Below are 21,601 nucleotides of genomic sequence, written 5' to 3' on the forward strand. Positions count from 1 at the left end.
CATGCAAAAATCACATTAAAATCGAGTCAGGGGCTTCCCTGGTGGCGCAGTGGTTGAGAGTCCGCCTGCCAATGCAGGAGACGCAGGTTCGTGCCCCGGTCCGGGAAGATCCCACATGCCGCGGAGCGGCTGGGCCCGTGAGCCATGGCCGCTGAGCCTGCGCGTCCGGAGCCTGTGCTCCGCAACGGGAGGCCACGACAGTGAGAGGCCCGCGTACCGCAAAAAAAAAAAAAAAAAAGAAAGCAGAAAAAAAAAAAAAAAATCGAGTCAGGGCACATTTTTGTCCTCTTATTAATCTGCATCCTTATTAATTCAGCTGTTGGAGGCGTGTGCCCTACCCAAGGGAAAGGGCTACCACTCCTTGGAAACAGGCAATTAAGACTCCAGCAGGGAGTTTCCTTTCCTCCAGAAGCGGTCAGCACCCAGTCCCTTTCCTCTCAACACCTGACACAGGAGCTTCTGCCCTCCCCAACCGTGGAGCCCCTGGAATCCTCCCTGTGTCCCCAAAGGCAGGTGACCAGATGGCATTGGGCAGGTCTTTACCAACCTATCCAGGAGCAACTGCCTTCCTGGGGGCCAAATAAGGCTAAACAGAAAGCACGCTTTGTAGTGGCAACCATCAATGGCACTGAATCCAAGCTTTCAAAACAAGTTTTAAGGAGAGTGACCTCCAAATCCCTACAGTGAGCCTGCGAGGATGCACCAGCTCAACCGTTCCTACCTTGTGAACCGTCAGCGGAGGAGAGACCTGGCAGAGGGCAGGTGACTGCTGGGAGGGGGGCCTATCTCCTTTTTCCAGAGAGAGGCAGGAGATGTCTTTCTGAGTCCTGTCCTCCTCCCTGACATCTCACAAGAGCCACAAAAAGTAACAGCCCAGACGGTACTCCCCACTCCCAGCCTTGAATTCAAGGACTTGCCAGCCCTGGGCTCCCTCCTTCCAGGGTCCTGCCTCAGCCCCGCACAAGAGCCTCTGCTCCAGCCAGACCAGCCTTCTTAACTCCCCACATTGTTCCACCCACATCCTCTGCTCTCACATCCTGCCCGCATTCCTCCTCTCTCCCAGCCAAACTCCACCCACTCGGAAGTCCCCCTCCTCCGGGAACTCCTCCTCCCCCACGAAGTCCTCTTCTGATGTGGGAAGGAAAGAACTCAGTGACCCCGGGCAAACTCCCCCAGCGTTCACCATGTACCCATCACTCTCTGCCTGTCAACTAGCTGGGAGCTCTGAGTGCCCTTGTGCGCAGCGCCTTCCTGTCTGGCCGCCCTCGCTTATGTTTCTGGCCATGGCCTACAGGTCTGGCTTCTCCATGATGATGAGCACAGTGCTGTGCCCCGAGCAAATATTCACTCAACGGCTGTTGATGGATGGACTGCCTCAAATGGGGTATCACAGAGGGGCTACCACGAGCCCATAGGGCAACAGGAAGGAAGACAACTAACATTTATGGAACTTTGGCTAATACCACAGTGTCTTGGCACTCTCACACGTAAGACCTCATTTCATAGTTGGCAACAATCCTATTAGGTAGATATTATCATCCCATTTTTCAGACAAAGAAACTGAGGCCAGCGGCTAGGGCATTAAATGACTTCCCGAGTCACAGTAAGCAGGGGAGCCAGGATTTGAACTCGTGTCAATTATCTCCTCAGAATCTTGCAAAGGGAAGACTTCTGTCCTCTCCCACCCAATGCTGCTGCTTCCTGTAATCTTGATCCCAGCCAGGCCTTTGCCTACAAAGGGTCCTACTCCATTACCCACTGGGGGCACTCCTGCAGCCCACTGGCAAAGCCTCTACCCCTGAAGTTCCAGCCTCTAGGAACCAAACCAGCTTTAAGCTACCTTTCCCTCCCCACCTCTGTTCTCTTCCAGATGGGCACCGGCTCCAGTTTGATAGGGCCCTGACACAGCTGGACCGCCTTGCAGGGCCAGTTGTTTGCTAAACAGGCTGGGCTGGTAGAAGCGCACTGTTTGCTCACGGAGACAAGGCGCAGGAGGCAGAGGAAAGGGACAATGACACATGTTACTGGGAGTGGCCATACTCTTGTACGGGCCTGTCCCCGTCATACCAGCGACACTCTCTCCCCCTGTTCAACACGTGTCCTCATCTTAGAGCTCTCAGCCTTGATGGGTGGGAGCGAGGACAGGCTCCAGTCCCCAGGGGATGGCAGACAGGAACAGGGCCATCTCTCTGGCCTGCTGGCAGCCAGGCCCACCTCTAGGGTGTACTGCTTCCCAGGGGGTCCAGCCACTCAGCCCACACGCACACCGGGCTCTCAACGGGCCAGAATCTCTGGAGATCTGGAATCTGAGTCGTGTTTTCCAAACACTAGAAGTAATCTAGTGGTAAGTTGTAAAATCAAGTTAGTGAATCACAGCCAGTACTTTTTAAAAAATACATAGAACAGAAAATAGCATGTACTGCACTTACGAAGAATAGTGTTTTATGAAACACTTGTTTTAGGGATAACAGATACAAACCAGCTTCTGGATCTCACTGTAAATGTTGTAGGTCACGGTAACAATGTTTGAAAGCCACTGCTTAGGGCCTTAGAACAGAGACTGATCAGGAGCTAGAACCACTTGCACCCTGGGCCAGAGCCCTAAGGACAGGGCACAGAGCCCCTCTCCCTGCTGAAACTGAACTGCAGCCTCCTCAGGAGAGGCTGGGAGGGCTTGGCCGAGGGGAGGTCACGACACTGGTCTCTGGAGCTCGTAAGAAATGCACAGGTCACTACCAGCCCAGCTCAGCCCAGCCCAGCCAGATGTCGCCAGTGTGAAGACAGTTAAGGAGCCCAGCTTAGGGCTCTGCCAGCACCCCTCCCACAGCAGGATGGGCGGTTGAGGAGATGATTAGTCACTGGGGGCACTCAGGCTGTGTGTGCTGAATGACTCAGATAGGTGCTGAGAAGCTTCTGATCTCCCGACATACCTGGGCCACCTCCTTCCAACCCCCCGAGCCCCAGCCTCTTTCAGACAGAAACAGAATGTCCCAGGCACCAGCCCCCACCGAACCCCCACAGGATGTCCCGACCTGGCCACGGGACCAATGCCAACCCCCTTCCCCTGTGCAGGGACTCCTGCTGCCACACTGATCTTCCCCCAGCTTCCCACGCGGGGCTGCTTGCCCTGCCCCAGCAGAAGGAACAGAGGGCTCCGTCCTCCCCTTGGAGAGTAATTTTGAATATTTTAAGTTGCACATCTTGGGGCCAAGGATAGGACAATGGCCCTGTCATGGAAGCCTTTTACTTAAAAGAGACAGTTGACAAACAATGTCTCCACTGCCACCTCTAAATGAGACGGCAGTAGCTGTGGGCTCAGGACACTTCCCCAGGCCAGCTGAATGGGGGCTTGGGCCCTGACCCTAAGTGGTAACAGGAGCGTGGGAGGGAGCTCTCCGGGGCTGTGGAAACCCTGAACGCAGCAGGATTTCACTGGCCATGAGAACAGAAAGGTCACATGGAGTTAGAGCTGGATATTGCTGGAGGAGCCTGGGGCCTTGCTCTCCAGATGAATTCTCCTGGCCTCATCAGGCTCAGATATGGTTCATGGTTCTGCCTGGCAACTGAAGCCCCTGAACTCAGAGATATCTTGTTCCAGGGACAATGCTTGGCTTTTCAGTCTTCAAAGGCATTCCCTGATTATTCTTTTCTTTTTAAAAAAAAAGATACATTCATTCAGCATCATGATCAGACTATTACATTTAGCAATCAACAGCATGGGTGCAAAAATATATATATATACATTAAAATGCTTTGTTGGAATGCTTTACACTTTCCACAGAACAGAAACTAAAATAACCTGCTATACGATTAGTCACAAACACAGTCCTCGAGTGTTTTTGCCCATACACATGAGCACTGTCTAAAACGTGTCTTCTTTGTAGCAGCTCGGCCCTGCCACCACTGTGCTTGGCCGAGTTCACAAATCCGTTGTAACCTGTAGCTTCCCTGTCACTTCCCTGGCTTCCTCTCCTGCTAAGCGTTGTTTCCCGGCAGTCATCAGAACCTCCTGCCACTGCCACAGCTCCTGCTGCTGCTGGAACCGCCACAGCCACCTTGGTTTGGGGGTTTGGCAAAGTATTGGCCTCCACCACCACAGGGGCCAGAACTTCTGCCTCCAAAGTTTCCTCCTTTCATGGGTCCAAAATTTGAAGATTGATTGTTGTAACTGCCAAAATCATAGCTTCCACCACCTCCAAAATTGCTTCCATCGTTACCAAATTCATTATAGCCATCCCCACTGCCACCATATCCACCACCACTGCGGCTGCCACCAAAGCCAGCTCGACCACTGAAGTTTCCTCCACGACCAAAGCTGTCATTCCCACCAAAACCCCCTCCACGACCACCACCAAAGTTTCCAGAACCACTTTGACTTCTTTGGCTGGATGAGGCACTAGCCGTCTCTTGCTGAGATAGGGCTTTCCTTACTTCACAGTTGTGGCCATTCACAGTGTGGTATTTCTGAATGACAATCTTGTCTACAGTCATGGTCATCAAAGGTTATGAAAGCAAAGCCTCTCTTTTTGCCACTGCCTCGATCAGTCATGATTTCAATCACTTCAGTTTTCCCATACTGTTCCAAATAATCTCTTAGGTGATGTTCTTCAGTGTCTCCTTTAATGCCACCAACAGAAATCTTTTTCACAGTTAAGTGGGCACCAGGTCTTTGAGAATCTTCTCTTGAGACGGCCCTCTTTGGTTCCCCAACTCTTCCATCCACCTCGTGTGGCCTTGCCTTCATAGCCGCATCCACCTCCTCCACAGTGGCATACGTGACAACCCCGAAGCCTCTGGAGCGCCTGGTGCTTGGATCCCTCGTCACCACACAGTCTGTGAGCGCTCCCCCTGCTCACAATGGCTCCTCAGACTGTCATCGGTTGTTTCAAAGCTCAAACCTCCAATGAAGAGCTTCTGCAGCTGCTCGGGCTCTTTGGGTGACTCTGACTTAGACACGACGGCAGTGGAGGCGGGCGGGGGGGAGACATCAACGAAGCTTACTCAGCAGCATCCACGGGCAGGAAGGAGATCTACCGAACGTATCTCCTGATTATTCTTAGTGTCCACAGAGGAAATTGCTTTTCTAGATGTCATTCTGGTGGGAGCAGGCTAATTATTTATAGGTGGAGAGAGAGATTTTGATTTGGATTCTTTAATTTGGAAGAGAACTAACTGGATTACGGCTGGGCCTGAGCTCTGGGGAGGGTGCTAAGTATAACGGCACAGCCTTGCTGCGCTGGGCTTCCCAGGGCCTCTGATGTGAGAGCCTTGGAAGTTGTCCAGATGTTAATTAAGTGGCTGATGCCCGCGGTGGGCAGGCTGGCAGGCAGGGCCTCATCAGAGAGCCCGTGCTACTTGCAGCCAGAGGCGGGGTGACAGGGCCCTCGCGTGTTGGGTGTGATGTCTCCCGTGATGGAGATCCCTGCTGCCCGAGGCACTGGGCTAAGGCTCTCCTGCCAGGTCACTTCTGAGCCTCTTGGGTTCAAGGCACTTGCCTGATGAGGATGAGGTTGGCCAGTTGTCTCAGGGGACCTTTTCTGGGGGACCATGAGACCCCCTGAGTCTGATCCTGCCTACAGGTGGGTCAGAGCCTAAAGCCTGGTTTCACAGGGTTTAGATCAGCCCTCTAAGGCTGGGAGGTCAGGCGGGAGAGGAATTGATTGGAAAGAGGCCCCTGGGAGCTGGGAGCTCTCACCAGCTCAGGTGATGATCAGCTCTCACAGCTACAATCTGCCCATCCCAACACAACCACACACAGCCCCTCTCCCTTATAATGGGGAGCATGTGCCAGACCAAGTGCGCCTCTTTCTTTTCTGCCTCCCAGCTCACATCCCTTCCTGCCTCTAAAAGAGGTACATGCTCTAGGGGCTGTGATTTAAGCAGGTCAAGCCCAGGAGCCTGGGAGGACACCACAGAGCCCAGCAGTCAGGCAGACACCAGGGAAGCATGGCGCAGCTGACAGTGTGCTCCGACAGCACTGCCCCCGAGCCCGCTCGCCCCTCCTGGTCACACACCCTCACAGTCGGGAAGCCAGGGATGTCGAAGTCTCTGCAGACTGCGGTGTTGGTCTCCTGAGCACAGTCCAGGGCGGCGAGATTCAGCGCCGGCCTCCAACCTGAAAGGACAAAAAAAAAGAAACGAAAAAAACCCTGAGGTAAGTAAGAGGGGCTGGCACCTCTGCCTGCTGACCTCGCCCACCGCCACCAGTGCCCACGGCACCTGCCTCCAAAGCTCTTAGGAGAAAGGTCACCCCTTCCTCAAAACACGGCCTCAGAGATAGTTGCGTTATTCTGCATTTAGCCTGTGCTTAGGACACAGTTAAATAGCTCCGGTAACCCACTCAGAACAGCAAGCTGTGTCCCCCGTTGTTCTGCAGTTGGGGAGGGGCACAGGGGCTGGAGGAGCTGAAGAGAGAGATGAGATGAGCCTGGCCCTCTTGGGGAAAAGCCCCTGGGATACTGCCTCTGTCTCTGCTGCCCTCTGGAGAGGATCAGTTCCAGAGGGGTGAAGAGCACGCCTCAGGAGGGCTGAGTTCCCCCGTGGACCCTCGGTGAAGGCCTCTGAGGCCAGAGGTAGTGGCCAGCAGCCCAGCTTGGGTGGGTGGGACACAGGGTGGTGGGGACCGGCCCCCCGGCCAGGGGTGGAGGCAGAAGTGCAGGGGAGGAAGGCGAAGACACCTGGGATCTAGAAGCCACAGGGAAAGAAGCCCTGAGGCCAAAGTCTGGAAGATAACAGCTCCCCAGGCCGGCTGCCTGGGCACCCTGCTCCTTCATCAGGCCCCAGGCCACAAGGCCTCCCTCTGCTGGAACTTACTGGCAGAGAGAACAATGGCACCGTTCTGGGCCACAGCCCCGGATCTGGGAAACAGAAAACAAACTCATCTACCGGGCAGGCCTCCTGAGCTCCAGTTCCAGGTCAGGTGCCCCGGGAGCACCTACCAAAGTGCCCCTCACTACGGTGAGGCTGCTCCCGCCGGGATGGAGGACGTGCACGTGAAGCTGCACAGACGGTGAGCTGGCGATGCGCTGGTGCTACGCCGTGTGGCACGCGGCTGTGAAGGTACGTGGCCGCAGGGCAGACCAACCCTGGGCACCAAGCAGGGGCCTGGCAGGAAAGGCGAGAACCGAGTGGAGCCCTGACCGTCAGTCCAGGTGACAGGCAACCAGGGCACGGGGTGAGCAGATGAGGAGGGGAGAGTGAACAGGGCTGCAGAGGCGATGCCGCGGGCAGGCAGGCAGGGGCCAGCGTGGGCGCGCCGGCCTGGGGCTCAGGGCTGGCTCGCCAGCACCCTCCCCGACGCGGGCATCTCCAGGCCGATGAGGAAAGGGGCAAGGCTGCCTGAGGAGTCGGGGAGGGCACACATGCTCCCCACAGGGCCCTACCCCTCCCACCTGGAGCACAGGATGGGGTGGGGGGACACACAGGCAGCCCATGCAGAACTCGCTAATGACGGAAGACTAATATCCAAATAACATCCCTGAGACCTGTGGCTCTGCCGGGACCTCTTACCTCGCCCCAGAACCTGTCCCTTACAACATCCGAAAAAACACTACTTCCAAAGGCATCAGAGCTCCCAGAACCTTTTATGCCCAGGGTAGGAGTGTCACCCTCACTTCCACAACAGATGTATGGAAGAGCCAGGATGCCTCCCAGACACCCCTGACCCATCCCTCAAAGGAAAGGCTCCGAAGGTTCAGAGCAACTAAGCTGGTCCTTCTTGGGGTGACACGAGGGAGGGGGTCTGGCACTGTGAGGCAGGCCAGAGGCAACACCCGCTCCCTCCCCAGCCCCTCTCCCCTTCTCCTTTCTTGCTGGCAATGGACATTTGGCACTGAATCCTGGCAGGAGGGAGGGAGTGGGGACGGGGGAGTGGGGTGTGAATGGAAGTGTTCAGCAGAGACAGGTGAGCCACACACTGCGATGCCATTTCCCCAACATCCCCCGCTACCCCATCTCACCAAACCCCTTCTGGCGAGCTCTCGGCTCCCCTAGCACAGGAGGGCAACAGTTTGAGCTACAAATACACGCCAACCCGAATGGCCTGCATCCTTCAGCTTTACATCTAGCTGGAAGGGCAGCCTGCTGTGGTCAGTGACCAGGGTCTGCTCCACACTGGGCTCGGCACAGCAGCCCTCCTGCCCTCCCTGACACTCTGCTCTCCCCTGACCCCTCCCCCACTGCCAGCGCCACGTAGGAGGGACAGAGTCAGGCAGTCCAGCCACGCGGAACCAATAATACCAACCAGCTTCCTGTCCTGTCCGCCCCCCGTCCCGAGTCTCTTCCTGCCCTCCCCCATGTCTCCTCTCCCCACCCCCGGGTTCTTTACCTCTCACGTCGCCTCTGACCCACCCTCCTAGGGAGCTAGTGCAGGGTTTCTTGTCCAGATGAAATGTCTCATTTCCCTCCTGGCCAAGGTTCTAATATGCTCCATCACCAGGCTACCCAGCCACCAGTGATCTTTTCTATCTGCAGATCTATGTCGCTCTCTACTCAATATTCTTCGGGGGCTCCCATTGCCTCTAGAAGAAAACCCAACAGGCATCAGGCCATTCTTAATCTGGTCCCTCCCCACCCAGCTTCCTCTTACCATTTCCCCAAATTATGCTCCAGGAACGCTGAAAGTTTTCTCCTTCCTTGAAAGCACAGTGCTCATCTAGGCTATTCCCACAGCCACCTCTACCCTCCCAACAAACTCCCAGCTGTCAGGTACAACTCAGTTTGAACGGGATTCTTCCGCCAAGCCCAAGGCTCAGGACCCTGTTCTTGTTTCCACCACACAGTTACAAGCCTGTCCATCCCTAAACCATCCTTGCATCCTCCTTGCCTAGCTTCCCCATTAGCCTGCACACAATAGGTGCTCAGTGACTATCGACTGAACGATACAACTGACCCAGTCCCGGGGCCGCTACAGGGCTGGAACATCTTCTCTCAGCCTTACTCTATCCTCAGGTCCAGGCAGGGGGTGAGGTTAATACCCGTCACCTGTGAATGCAGGAGAAGTGAGCTGCCCAGGGATGGGGTTTTGCCCTGGATCACAGGCAGAGCAGCCCAGGCCTCCTTTCCCTGGCTCCTCTCCGGCCCAAGGGAGGCCCAGCAGAGGGTGGAAGCACAGGTCACCCTGTAGGGTCATCTGGCACATGTCAGGCTTGGCTCCGGCTCTGCATCTAGGGCTTTTTTCAGGGAGACCCCCAGGAGAGGCCCGGCTGTTCTCAAAAGAATCAGCAAGTCAATTAGACCTAAGGGCAGAAGAGTGGCACTTTTGTGTCCTTCCACCAGTGAGGGCCCCTGGCAGGGGGTCTCACAAGGCCACCTGGCAGGGACCAAGGACAGCAGGCCTCAACCACTCCACTCTTCTCCTCTCCGAGACTGCAGGCCGCCATCCCTCGGGCCAGAGTTGTTGTTTGTTGCCCGCTGGGGCATGAGGCTCTGAAGGCACAGGGAGAGGAGAGGACAGAAAGCTAGTGTTCAGCGAGCGTCCACGGATTTTGTGTCCTCCAGATTTGTGTCCTCCAGATTTTCCCACTCCACCGCCGCCATTGGAGGTGGGCACCATTTTACCCACTTTACAAACGAGGACAGAGACCAAGAGACCTCCAAGTGGTCCCAGGGCTACCAGACCCAAAACCCCACTTTTGTCCCTCTGCCTCACCAGGGTCAGGATGCTACCTTTAGACTTTTGCTGTCTGCTCCACTCACAACCTTCCCCATGAGAGAGAAAATGGTTAAGACAGTTTCCTCTTCTAGCCACATACCATTCTCTGTAACGCCCAAGAGTTGGTCAATATCACAGACTCAGCCTTCACGTAGATGATAGTGATATCAGGCACATAGAGAGTTTATCATGTGCCCAATGTATGTAGTTTAATGTGCGCAGCTACGCTATGAAGAAAGTAAGGAGGTGTTTATTCCTCTCTAGACTGTAAAATAGAGACCAGATAACTGTGCCCAAGGCACACAACTCATCAGTGGTGAATGTGGGATCTGAACCCAGGATCTGAGCCTCCCCGGTGGTCTCGAGGGGGCCCAGGACACAACAGAGAGCTTCTCTGTTCCCAGCCAGGAAACTCAGAGGGGACAGGGTGGGGTGGGTGTTAGTAATGGGGATGGAGGCGGGAGGTGATGCCTGAGAGTTCTCAGCTCCCAGCTCCTGGAAGGTCCGGGACTCCTTCTCTTCACGCCTTGATTCCCTGTACCTCCACGAAATGGAACCGGTGCCTCTTCTTACCAGCCCCAGCCCGAGGGGGAGTGGGAGGGGAAGCCTGGGGCCGGTCAGGTGCTGGGAGAGTCTGGGCTGAGAAATGTTTCCCAGGAATATCAACGTCAAGACCTTAATGAGCCATAATGACCTATAAAGCTCTGTTCTGACCCTAATCACTGCGGACCTGACTGTTCGTCATTCTAGTAACGGTACCAGGAATAGAGAGGACCCTTATCTGGTAAAGCAAAGCTGCATTTACGGGAAGTGCACTGCTGTCAAAGAGGTTCAGAGCTGGGGGAGAGAGCCTTTTTAAAGTGTCAGGTGACTTAATACCACAACCTGCAGGCCTAACACCAAAAGGATTAGCAGTCTCAGTCCAGCCCTACTCTTAGGGAGAAAAAAAACTTTCCTGGTGCAATTACTGCCTTGGCAAAGTAATCTCCCCACTGACAGAGTAAATGAGCAAATGGAGCGGACGGGAGGGGAGGGAAGTGTAGGCAGCACAGCTGCGGACCCTGGGTGGTGGGAGAGGGGATGCTTTCTGGTGAGGGGGATGGGCTCCTTCTGGTGCGGAGCCCATCACAGGCGGCATACCCACCCCACTCACAAGGCCAGGAAGGGGCACAGGACCCAGAGTCACAGGGCTTGCAGACAGCTGCAACTGGTCAAAGCACCATGAGCTCCACACATCTCCTCTCTGGGTCTCCGTTTCCTCACCGGTCACACGAGGGCCAAGATGAAGGTGTCTCCAGTCCTTCCCAGCTCTGACAACCATGGGGTGTTGGATGGCAAAACACTCTCGCCAAGAAGCATGGCCGTGAGGCCTCTGAGTGCTAAGCAGCCTGGGCCTCTGTTAAGGCAGAGGCCAGACCCACCCAAACCACAAGAGCCAGTCAGGTCGAGAGGTCAGAACGAGACCCCCGCCTGAGTCTCCGGGAGTCCTCCTGACACAGGGAGTTGGCCAGGCCTATGCCATTACCACGACATCCCTTCCTCCTTGTTGCCGGCTTCTGGGCAGTGAGGTCATGACGTGGACAAAATGCCTTCCCCGCCCCTCACACCTGGATGACACCCCAGGTCTGAGTCAAGAGGAGCCACGGCAGCCCCAGAAGACCTGGTCACTCACAGCCTCATCTGGAAGCCCGTGAGGCTTGCGCCATTGGTCTGCACGAGTGTTCAGTGAGCTGCTACCCTGCGCCAGGCTCTGCACTAGCAGCGCACGGGTACAAGCAGGAGAGGACGGCCCTGGGAGAGAAAAGGAGGAAACCAACACTGCTTGCTGTCACTCAACACCCACGCCTTACAAATCTCATCTCCACACTCTGCACAGGTCATTTTCCCACCTGGAGTACGCTTCCTCCTTCTCCCCGCTCTCCACCTGCCCAGGCTCTGGAGAGTCAGGAAGAGCTGGGTTCAAGAACCTCCTCCAGGGACCTCCCTGGTGGCGCAGTGGTTAAGAATCTGCCTGCCAATGCAGGGGATACAGGTTCAAGCCCTGGTCCGGGAAGATCCCACATGCCGCGGAGCAACTAAGCCCGTGAGCCACAACTACTGAGCCCATGAGCCACAGCTATTGAGCCAGTGCGCCACAACTACTGAAGCCCAGTGCCTAGAGCCCATGCTCCGCAACAAGAGAAGCCACCGCAAAGGGAAGCCTGCGCATCACAACCAAGAGTAGCCCCCACTCGCCGCAACAAGAGAAAGCTTGCACACAGCAACAAAGACCCAACGCAGCCAAAAATAAATAAATAGATAAATGAATAAACTTATTAAAAAAAAAAAAGAACCTCCTCCAGGGACTTCCCTGGTGGTCCAGTGGTTAAGACACTGTGCTTCCACTGCAAGGGGGGTGGGTTTGATCCCTGGTCTGGGAACTGAGATCCCACATGCTGCATGGTGGGGCCAAAAATAGAAAAAAATAAAATAAAAAAAGAACCCCCTCCAGCATCTGTGTAATCTTGGGCAAGTTACTTATCGGTTAAAAAAAAAAAAGTTATCTGTTGCTCAGATATTTTCTCATAAAGATTATATACAACAGTGGCCTATAAAGGCCCTTAGCACAGTGCCTGACATAAGGCAAGTGTATAATAAATAACTGCTTAGATAAAGGCCTTTGGTGACCAGGCCTCTGTCACTTTCCCCTTCCCTGAATTCCCAAAACAAGAAATGACTGAGTTACGCTCTTTTGACCCTTTTCAAATACAGCTTCTCACTGGTGCCAATTTCCCTGCTGTGTGATTTACCCAATGGCAATGTAAACAATACTCTGCACACAGAGGTCACTCAACAAGTATCTGCTGACTGATTAGCCAGTGATGAGGACTGAAGGTCTAAAATGAACACAATCAATTTCCCAAACACACGGTGAGGCAGTAAGAGTTGCTCTGGAATAGAAAGGGGTGAGCCAGACCCTTAGACACAAGCGCTCTGCCCCAGGGTAACAACTGCCGCAGAGAACCTAGCCTACAATTTACTGAAGAAATGAGCCCTGGCCAGTCAGATTAAATGCCTGAGGCCAGTTGGGCAGGGTTGCAAAATTCTTCTCTCCTCTCATGACCTTCCACAGTCTCACTGCTCCTACCCAAGGCATTCATACCAATGGCAGAGGGCAGGGGCCACAGGCCCATGGGCCCAGGGTGGTGCGAGAGCAACCCTCTGCCGGCCCACGACCAAACTTTCTCAAGGAACCTCAGAATACAGAGATGTTAAAGGGCCTCACCAGGAAACACCTCCTTGGATTGGAGTGGAAGCATTCTTTATCATTGCAGGCCAACACCAGGTTCGGCCAGCGCTCCCCCCAACATGATCTTGCTTAGGGGGCTGACACCTCCATGGTTCATGGGAGACTTCCAGTTCTCACCTGAATCTCCCATCTCCCATGGACTGTGGTTCATCTCTACGGACACCATTTTCCTTTCTGACGTTAAGTTTTGATTTGCTTTTTTTAGGGAAACTCTCACTCCATGCACTGGGGAGAAGACCCCTTTGGGAAGTGGCAACCCTCATCCAGGAGCAGGCTGGGTCAGAATCTGGATGTGCAATTCATTGGAAAACTCTGGGTTGCCAGAGGCCAAACCCATGAGTCAGCTGGAAGCTAATCTTTCTGTTCAGCACTCTCAAGATGTAAGAATCTTCTAGATTGAGTCCACCTGCGGCCATTAAGGGACTTCTATGGCCTCAAAGTGTAAACTGATGTAGGAATTTTTATGACGTTCAGGCCCACAGTGTCCCCTGAATACCTAGTGCCCCTCAGGTGTTCCAGCTCCAAGTTCAACACTCTTCCTACCTCCTGCCCTGACCAGATGTGCTGACATCACTGAAATGATGCAGTGTGAAGAGCTGCTGAGAAATGGCACATTCAAGTGATGGGAACAGAGAGGCATGCAGACAAGTGTCTGCGTGTAAACTGGAGGGAAAACGGTTCATCGGTTTTGTTTAAAAATAACTTTCCGGGCTTCCCTGGTGGCACAGTGGTTGAGAGTCCGCCTGCCGATGCAGGGGACGCAGGTTCGTGCCCCGGTCCGGGAAGATCCCACATGCCGCGGAGCGGCTGGGCCCGTGAGCCATGGCCGCTGAGCCTGCGTGTCCGGAGCCTGTGCTCCGCAACGAGAGAGGCCACAACAGTGAGAGGCCTGTGTACCGCAAAAAAAAAAAACCTTTCCAAGACCATATGGCTAACAGATGATACATCTTTCCATCTAACCACTTCAGGAACCACCCTGCAAGCTGCTCAAGGGAAGAGGTGGCCTGAGTTTGAAAACCAACATCTACAAATGCACTACTCTACCGCAAAGAGTTGAGTGTATCAAGAAAACGGCACAGCAGGGGAACAACAGTTCCAGTTCTTCCCTCTCCAGGAAGAGGCCTACGCCCTAAGATGCCTCATTCAGTGACCGCTGAAGGTCAGCAGCCCTGCTAGGGCCCTAGCACCACCTAGTTATCAGGAAATAACTCCATTCAGAGGCAGCAAATCAGAAGCAAACCACTACCATCACGCCACGCCAGCCACGCCAAATACCCACTACCTGGTCTAGGCAGATGGATGACACCACAGGGATCTTTACCTGTGCAAAGGAAACTCTGAGATAATACACATCAAGTACTCACTCAGGAAGGTGTCTGACATACAATACAGTAAGCACTCAACAAATATTCATTACTATTGTTGCCATATTTACTCAGCTCCAATCTTAAGTTTTTAAAAACATTAACCTTTCTGTAATGGAGTACACCTTTAAATCTCTATAACTCTATTAGCAGTCGGTCGTCTTATCCCTCTACCCCTCCGGCTGTTAGTAAATGAATGGTGGGTCTCACAACTGACAGTCTCTTAGAATGAAGGAAATACGGTATTAGCGGTCAGGCCAATGAAGGAGAAAATGGAGCAAGGGCCAAACCCACACCAAGAGGCTGCCCTCAGTCGGGCCTCTGGGCTCACAGGTTGAAGCAGAAGGAGAAGGTGCAGAAGGAGGGGGAAAGAGAAGGATGTGGCCCAGAAGCTAAGGAGCTGGAGGCAGCAGGTCAGGAGCGGCCGGGAAACAGCAAACAGGGAAACTCTGCCTCAAAGATACAGCTGAGAAAGGAAGTCTACGTTACCAGCAGGGTCGACTAGCCAACGGGTGGGGAAAGGAAGGAGGGAGTGGGAATAGGGGCGGCGGCAGAATGAGTATCAGTTCTTTTTCTCCCCAACACTGATCCCACCGCAGCTGGGGAACTTGGTAGGAAGGGGTCTGCCACAAGGCTGAACTACAGGAAGCCGTAAGGTGTCAGGGAGGAGGAACAAAGGAGACCACGTCGCAGGTATGGGGGCCATAAGCCGGCAGAAGACTGACAAGGAAAGCAGAGCAGGTCTGGGGACCCAGACCGCGGGGACGGGGAGAAAACTCGGGACACCGGTCAAGGGGAAGAAGAAAGGGAGGGGCGGGAGCTAAAGATGGAGCTGAGGGCTGAGAAACTGGGGGGAACTGGGAGGGGCAGAGAGGAAGATGGGCGGAGGTGACAGGCAGGAGGAAGCGGAGAGCGTTGAAGGGGCCTCCGTGAGGCAGGTGGCGGGGATCCGCCCAGGTGGGGCGAGGGGAGCGAGCCTCCCCCAGCACCCAGTTTCTCACCTTTGACGTCTTTGGCCAGCGCCTTCCACGTCGGGGCGAAGGCGATGCAGTGGCCGCACCAGGAGGCGAAGAACTCCACCGCCCAGGCGCTCTGGGAGTCCAGCACGGCGTCGCGCAGGGTGCCAGCCTGCAGCAGCGTCAGCGGGTCGGAGGGCGAGTAGAGCGCCGAGCGCGGGGCTGCGCCAGCGCCGGACACCACCAGCAGCAGCGACAGCAGCAGCAGCAGCAGCGACGGCTGCGGCCCGGAGCCGCGTCCACAGCACTCCATCCTCTGCAGCTGCGCGGAGTCTACCACTGCGCACAACTTTCGGACGACTTGGTGCCGGGCGCCTCCACCGCACCTCTTGTCTCCGTCGCGGGGAGGAGCCACGTGACCCCGCCCACCGTGGCCTGGTGCCGCCCCTTTCCCCGCCCCGCCCGCCGGCCAGTGGGCAGGAAAGCCGACGAGGGACGAAAACCGGAACCGGGCGCTGGAGTCCGGGCCTGGCTGCGAGCGCCCCCTTCGCAGTCCGCCGAGACCTCAGAGCTAGTCGGGTTCCCGCCTCGGCCCCAGGAGGCGGGGAGCTCAGCCCAGGCCCCGGAGCCCCCCGCCGCCGCCAAACGATAGGTGTGGGACATCCGCAGGGCAGAGTCCCGGGCCCGCGTTCCTGTCGCTATTGGGGACTCTGGGAAGTCATTTGGCCTCTCACAGGCCCCGTATCCAATGGGAAAAGAGTCCGTTGGAATAGATTGGACCGATTTATGCTGTTCCCAGAAGGTTCTGGGGATCCCACCAAGCGATAAGAAGTTGTGAATTAGAAGCACGTGGGAGAGAAGGACGGGTGGTAGGACAGTCTCTGACTCTGTGACCACTATGACGCCACAGGGATCAGATGTGCCCACACCCCGCACTCCCCAAGGCCTGTGATCATCTAAGGAAAATATTATTTGAGGGCTTCCTAATTATGAATTAGAGGCCCCCTTCCATTTTAGTCTGGGCTGGATTGGCGTGGTCCATTGGGTGGAATCAGAGTTCCCTCAGCATGCAGGTCTGGCCACCTAAGGTTGTTAGGACGATTCCTCCAACTGGGGCTCCCAGCAGCCCAGGTACCCCACATCTAACTCTCCAGCCTACACACAGATCTCCATATTCACTTACATATCCCTCTCACGAGTAACCTGATAACTAATCTTGTGTTCATGTGTACTAAAGTGTTGATGATTAATTTTCTGTGGTCTACCTTTTGTAGTTCCAGTGCTGAGTTATCTTAATGGGAGCAGGCGTTCCTCAGAGTGCTGTCACGTGATCTTTTCCCTTTGTGTCTGCTGGGTTAGGCCACCTCACCTGTAAGCCATCTGAGACTAGATTTGTTATTCATTCAACATTTACGGAGTGGTTTCTTTGTGTCAGGCACTGCTTTAAGGTACTAAGGCTGAGGCAGTAAATAAAACCAAGACTCGACAGTCATGGAACTTACGTTCTAGTGTGGATAGGGATAGAGAGATGTAAATGTAGATCCTATGTTGACAAAGGCTATGAAGACATGTACAATAGGGTAAGAATAAAGTGACAGAGGAAGTGGTATTTTATTTTAGACAGGGAGGTCAGTGATGGGCCCATCCCTGATATTTGCAGGGCCAGGGTAAATAGTGCAAATGGAGGCACGCGTAGCATATGTCTACATAATTTAAAATTATAAACCAATTTAAACTGTTATGTAAAATTCCTGTCCTTTCATGTTGACAAGTATACCTTCATAATAATCTGGAAGGCCAAACTTAAGTTTAGAAATCTCAGACTTCCCCCAAGATGCGCACCGGAATGGGGCTGCTTAGGTCCCTGGCCCTCAACCTTCCTCCTACTCTTTGCACCCCAGCTCTATCCCATACTTCAAGGGAACTTGTGCCCACACCTATAGCATCCCTGTCTGCACATCTGAGCTCCATCTATACCTCCAGCAAATAGCCGCTCCTTGGTTCCTTAACAGAACAGACCTTGGAAAAAGGCTGATGCAGTCTCTAGAAGCTGGCCTGGTGCTACTGGGCTAGGGAGTTCTAGGGTCTCGTGCACCCGCAGTATGATCTAAAAGGGGTGAGGCACAGGGGCTTTGGGTGGACTCATCCCCTTGGCCCATGGTCTTCAGCTCTGTGGAAAGAGGTGTGGCTGGAAGAGGGCCAGAGAGCTCAGAAGACAAGGTAGGGGCTCCTCCTGCCCCAGTCTTAAGGTAGTTCTAACGGGATAACATTTGAGACAAAGACCCGAATGAAGAATGGGAGGGAAACTTGTGGCAATGTGAGATAAGAGCATTCCAGGCAGAGATCTGGAGATTGGAGCTTTGCTCCCTTCATGAATTCGTATTCTCTGTGCCTGAACAGAGAATAGGCTTTGAACATATTCTCAAGTTCAAAGTCTTGAACTGCATAGATAGTCCCCTAGCAACCCTGGATTCCAAGGGGTGGAAGTACTCCAGCGGCTAAATCAGGGGCCAGGAAAAGTCAAGTGCCTTCACATGTCTCTATTGTTAAAAAATGTTATAGTTATCTTCCCCAGGGAATTCCCTGGGAATTAAGGGGACAGTTTTGGCTAAACATGAAGAGTACCTGGGAAGCACAACTCACATAAGTACACGAAGATTTGCTTGTTCACATGTCTATTTCAGAACATCAGAAATGGAAAAGAATACAAATGATTTGAATGGAATAAAGTTTCTTGGCAATGGGGCCAAAGAAATTAGCCTTGAGAGTTGTAAAATCTGGGGCTTCAATATCTCAGAACAGCAAATACAGGGATTTTTTTTTTTTTTTTTGCGGTACGCGGGCCTCTCACTGTTGTGGCCTCTCCCGTTGCAGAGCACAGGCTCCAGATGCGCAGGCTCAGCGGCCATGGCTCACAGGCCCAGCCGCTCCGCGGCATGTGGGATCCTCCCAGACCGGGGCACGAACCCGTGTCCCCTGCATCGGCAGGCGGACTCTCAACCACTGCGCCACCAGGGAAGCCCAATACAGGGATTTTCAACTTTAAGTCTTGGACGTCTGTTCGAACAGAATCTTAAAAGGAGTCTCCAATAAAAGCAAGCTGCCCATAAACAGAGGGATGGATAAAGAAGATGTGGTAAAGAGATACGTTCGGTAGATCTCCTTTCTGCCCGTGGATGCTGCTGAGTAAGCATCGTTGACGTCTCCCCCCCGCCCGCCTCCACTGCCGTCGTGTCTAAGTCAGAGTCACCCAAAGAGCCCGAACAGCTGCGGAAGCTCTGCATCGGAGGTCTGAGCTTTGAAACAACCGATGACAGTCTGAGGAGCCATTGTGAGCAGCAGGGAGCGCTCACAGACTGTGGTAACGAGGGATCCAAGCACTGGGCGCTCCAGAGGCTTCGGGGTTGTCACGTGTGCCACTGTGGAGGAGGTGGATGCGGCCATGAAGGCAAGGCCACACGAGGTGGATGGAAGAGTTGGGGAACCAAAGAGGGCCGTCTCAAGAGAAGATTCTCGAAGACCTGGTGCCCACTTAACTGTGAAAAAGATTTTTGTTGGTGGCATTAAAGGAGACACTGAAGAACATCACCTAAGAGATTATTTTGAACAGTATGGGAAAACTGAAGTGATTGAAATCACGACTGACCGAGGCAGTGGCATTGCTTTCGTAACCTTTGATGACCATGACTCTGTAGACAAGATTGTCATTCAGAAATACCACACTGTGAATGGCCACAACTGTGAAGTAAGGAAAGCCCTATCTCAGCAAGAGACGGCTAGTGCCTCATCCAGCCAAAGAAGTCAAAGTGGTTCTGGAAACTTTGGTGGTGGTCGTGGAGGGGGTTTTGGTGGGAATGACAGCTTTGGTCGTGGAGGAAACTTCAGTGGTCGAGCTGGCTTTGGTGGCAGCCGCAGTGGTGGTGGATATGGTGGCAGTGGGGATGGCTATAATGAATTTGGTAACGATGGAAGCAATTTTGGAGGTGGCGGAAGCTACAATGATTTTGGCAGTTACAACAATCAATCTTCAAATTTTGGACCCATGAAAGGAGGAAACTTTGGAGGCAGAAGTTCTGGCCCCTGTGGTGGTGGAGGCCAATACTTTGCCAAACCCCCAAACCAAGGTGGCTGTGGCGGTTCCAGCAGCAGCAGGAGCTGTGGCAGTGGCAGGAGGTTCTGATGACTGCCGGGAAACAACGCTTAGCAGGAGAGGAAGCCAGGGAAGTGACAGGGAAGCTACAGGTTACAACGGATTTGTGAACTCGGCCAAGCACAGTGGTGGCAGGGCCGAGCTGCTACAAAGAAGACACGTTTTAGACAGTGCTCATGTGTATGGGCAAAAACACTCGAGGACTGTGTTTGTGACTAATCGTATAGCAGGTTATTTTAGTTTCTGTTCTGTGGAAAGTGTAAAGCATTCCAACAAAGCATTTTAATGTATATATATATATTTTTGCACCCATGCTGTTGATTGCTAAATGTAATAGTCTGATCATGATGCTGAATAAATATCTTTTTTGAAAAAAAAAAGATGTGGTACATATATACAATGGAATATTACTCAGCAATAAAAAAGAACAGAATAATGTCATTTGCAGCAACATGGATGAACCTAGAGATTGTCATACTGAGTGAAGTAAGTCAGCCATAGAAAGATAAATATCATATGATATCACTTATATGTGGAATCTAAAAAAAAGGGGGTACAGGACTTCCCTGGTGGCGCAGTGGTTGAGAGTCTGCCTGCCGATGCAGGGGACACAGGTTCATGCCCCGGTCCGGGAAGATCCCACATGCCACAGAGCGGCTGGGCCCGTGAGCCATGGCCGCTGAGCCTGCGCGTCTGGAGCCTGTGCTCCGCAATGGGAGAGGCCACAACAGTGAGAGGCCTGTGTACCACAAAAAAAAAAAAAAAAAGAGCGGGGTACAAATGAACTTACTTATGAAACAGAAGTAAAGTCTGTTTACTTTAACCAAACCAAACAAACTTATGGTTACCAGGGAATAAGTTGGGGGGAGGGAAAATTGGGAGATTGGGACTGACATGTACACACTACTATATATAAAATAGATAACTAATAATAACCTGCTGTATAGCACAGGGAACTCTACTCAATAGTCTGTAATGGCCTACATGGGAAAAGAACCTTAAAAAAAAAGAGTGGATATATGTATAACTGATTCACTTTGCTGTACATCTGAAACTAACACAACATTGTAAATCAACTATACTCCAAAAAGAGTTTTTTTAATAAAAAATAAAATTTAAAAAAAGCAAGATGAAAGTTGTGACCTACAGCAATAACCACTTTCTGTGGTCCATGGGGCTTCTTGGGAACCCCAGGGGTCCACAGGCTACCATTGGAAAACCACTGGTCTAGAACTGAAAGCAGAAAACGTAAGTATCACAACTTCCCTGCTTGCCCTTCCAGGAGCTTCCTGGGATGAAAAGGTGGCAGAGGAGGAAATCTACTCAGGAATGGGGTGTGGAGGGGAAACGTGTGCTGAGGAAAGCATTGAAAGCTAGCCAACTTCCCTGTTCCCCTTCCTGCATAGAGGCTATAGGAAAGTGAGGCAAGAGAAATCAGATGAGAGGATAATGATAGTATTGGCTAATAGTTTACATCTGCTCTTCAGAGCACTTACAGATGTTACTCATTTAATCCTCATGCCAACCCTATGAGGGTGAGAGTATTATTATCCCATTTTTACAGATGAGAAGACTGAGGTCGAAGGAGACCTGCTGACTTTCCCACTTGTGAATCATTCATGTGTTATGCATAAATAAAAGAGAAGGAATTGGGGAGTCTGTCCACCAAAAATGAGATAGATGGTAAGAGGAATGCAGTTGATACACCAGTACAGATAATGATGGTGAGCAAAAGAATAGTGTTAGGTAAAACATGTCATGTGGTAGCAGAGCATTAGATGACTCTCCACGTACTCGTTAGCACTGAGGATCAGACGTGTGAGCAGCTGTAAGGCAGGTGCCCAGAATCTTTGCTTTGTCTCTTCAGAACTTGCCTCTTGGTCTTCTAGATGAACATCTCCATAGCCAGGGTTGGTTAGAATACCAGTTGTGAGAGTCAGAAGACAGGTAGTCAGAGTCTGTATCACTTAGATATGGCAGAAAAAAGAAGGCACATTCAAAAGTTTTGCTGAGTGGGGTGTTAATGGATGGACTGGTTCCAGAGGTGTGTGCGGGTAGAGGGGACCGACGAGAGATGTGAGGTCCTTAGCGACTGACAACAGGATGAAGTCCTTTTAGCACTCCTCCATGGGAGGAGACAAGGGGAGGGAACCCTGTGAGGAAGACCAATGGGTTCTGGAGTCCAAGAAG

The 21,601-nt window shown here is 53.0% G+C and overlaps 1 protein-coding gene and 2 pseudogenes across 1 annotated transcript in view; 1 reads left to right on the forward strand and 2 right to left on the reverse strand.

The window, feature by feature from the left end:
* The window catches only part of QSOX1 (quiescin sulfhydryl oxidase 1), a 41,660-nt gene extending 26,003 nt beyond the window's left edge, over positions 1–15,657 (reverse strand). Inside the window, exons 1-2 of the mRNA XM_060132214.1 lie at positions 15,307–15,657; positions 6,015–6,115 (exon numbers count right to left, since the gene is read on the reverse strand). Of these exons, the coding sequence (XP_059988197.1) occupies positions 6,015–6,115; positions 15,307–15,574 (369 nt within the window). The 5' untranslated portion in view covers positions 15,575–15,657. The remainder of the gene's footprint in view (positions 1–6,014; positions 6,116–15,306) is intronic.
* On the reverse strand, positions 4,000–5,549 carry LOC132516426 (heterogeneous nuclear ribonucleoprotein A1-like; annotated as a pseudogene).
* Positions 15,658–17,418: 1,761 nt separating the features above from the next.
* LOC132515410 (heterogeneous nuclear ribonucleoprotein A1-like) lies at positions 17,419–19,683 on the forward strand (annotated as a pseudogene).
* Positions 19,684–21,601: the final 1,918 nt, after the last annotated feature.

This window comes from Lagenorhynchus albirostris, chromosome 2 (assembly GCF_949774975.1).
Source record: "Lagenorhynchus albirostris chromosome 2, mLagAlb1.1, whole genome shotgun sequence".
Lineage (NCBI taxonomy): Eukaryota > Metazoa > Chordata > Mammalia > Artiodactyla > Delphinidae > Lagenorhynchus > Lagenorhynchus albirostris.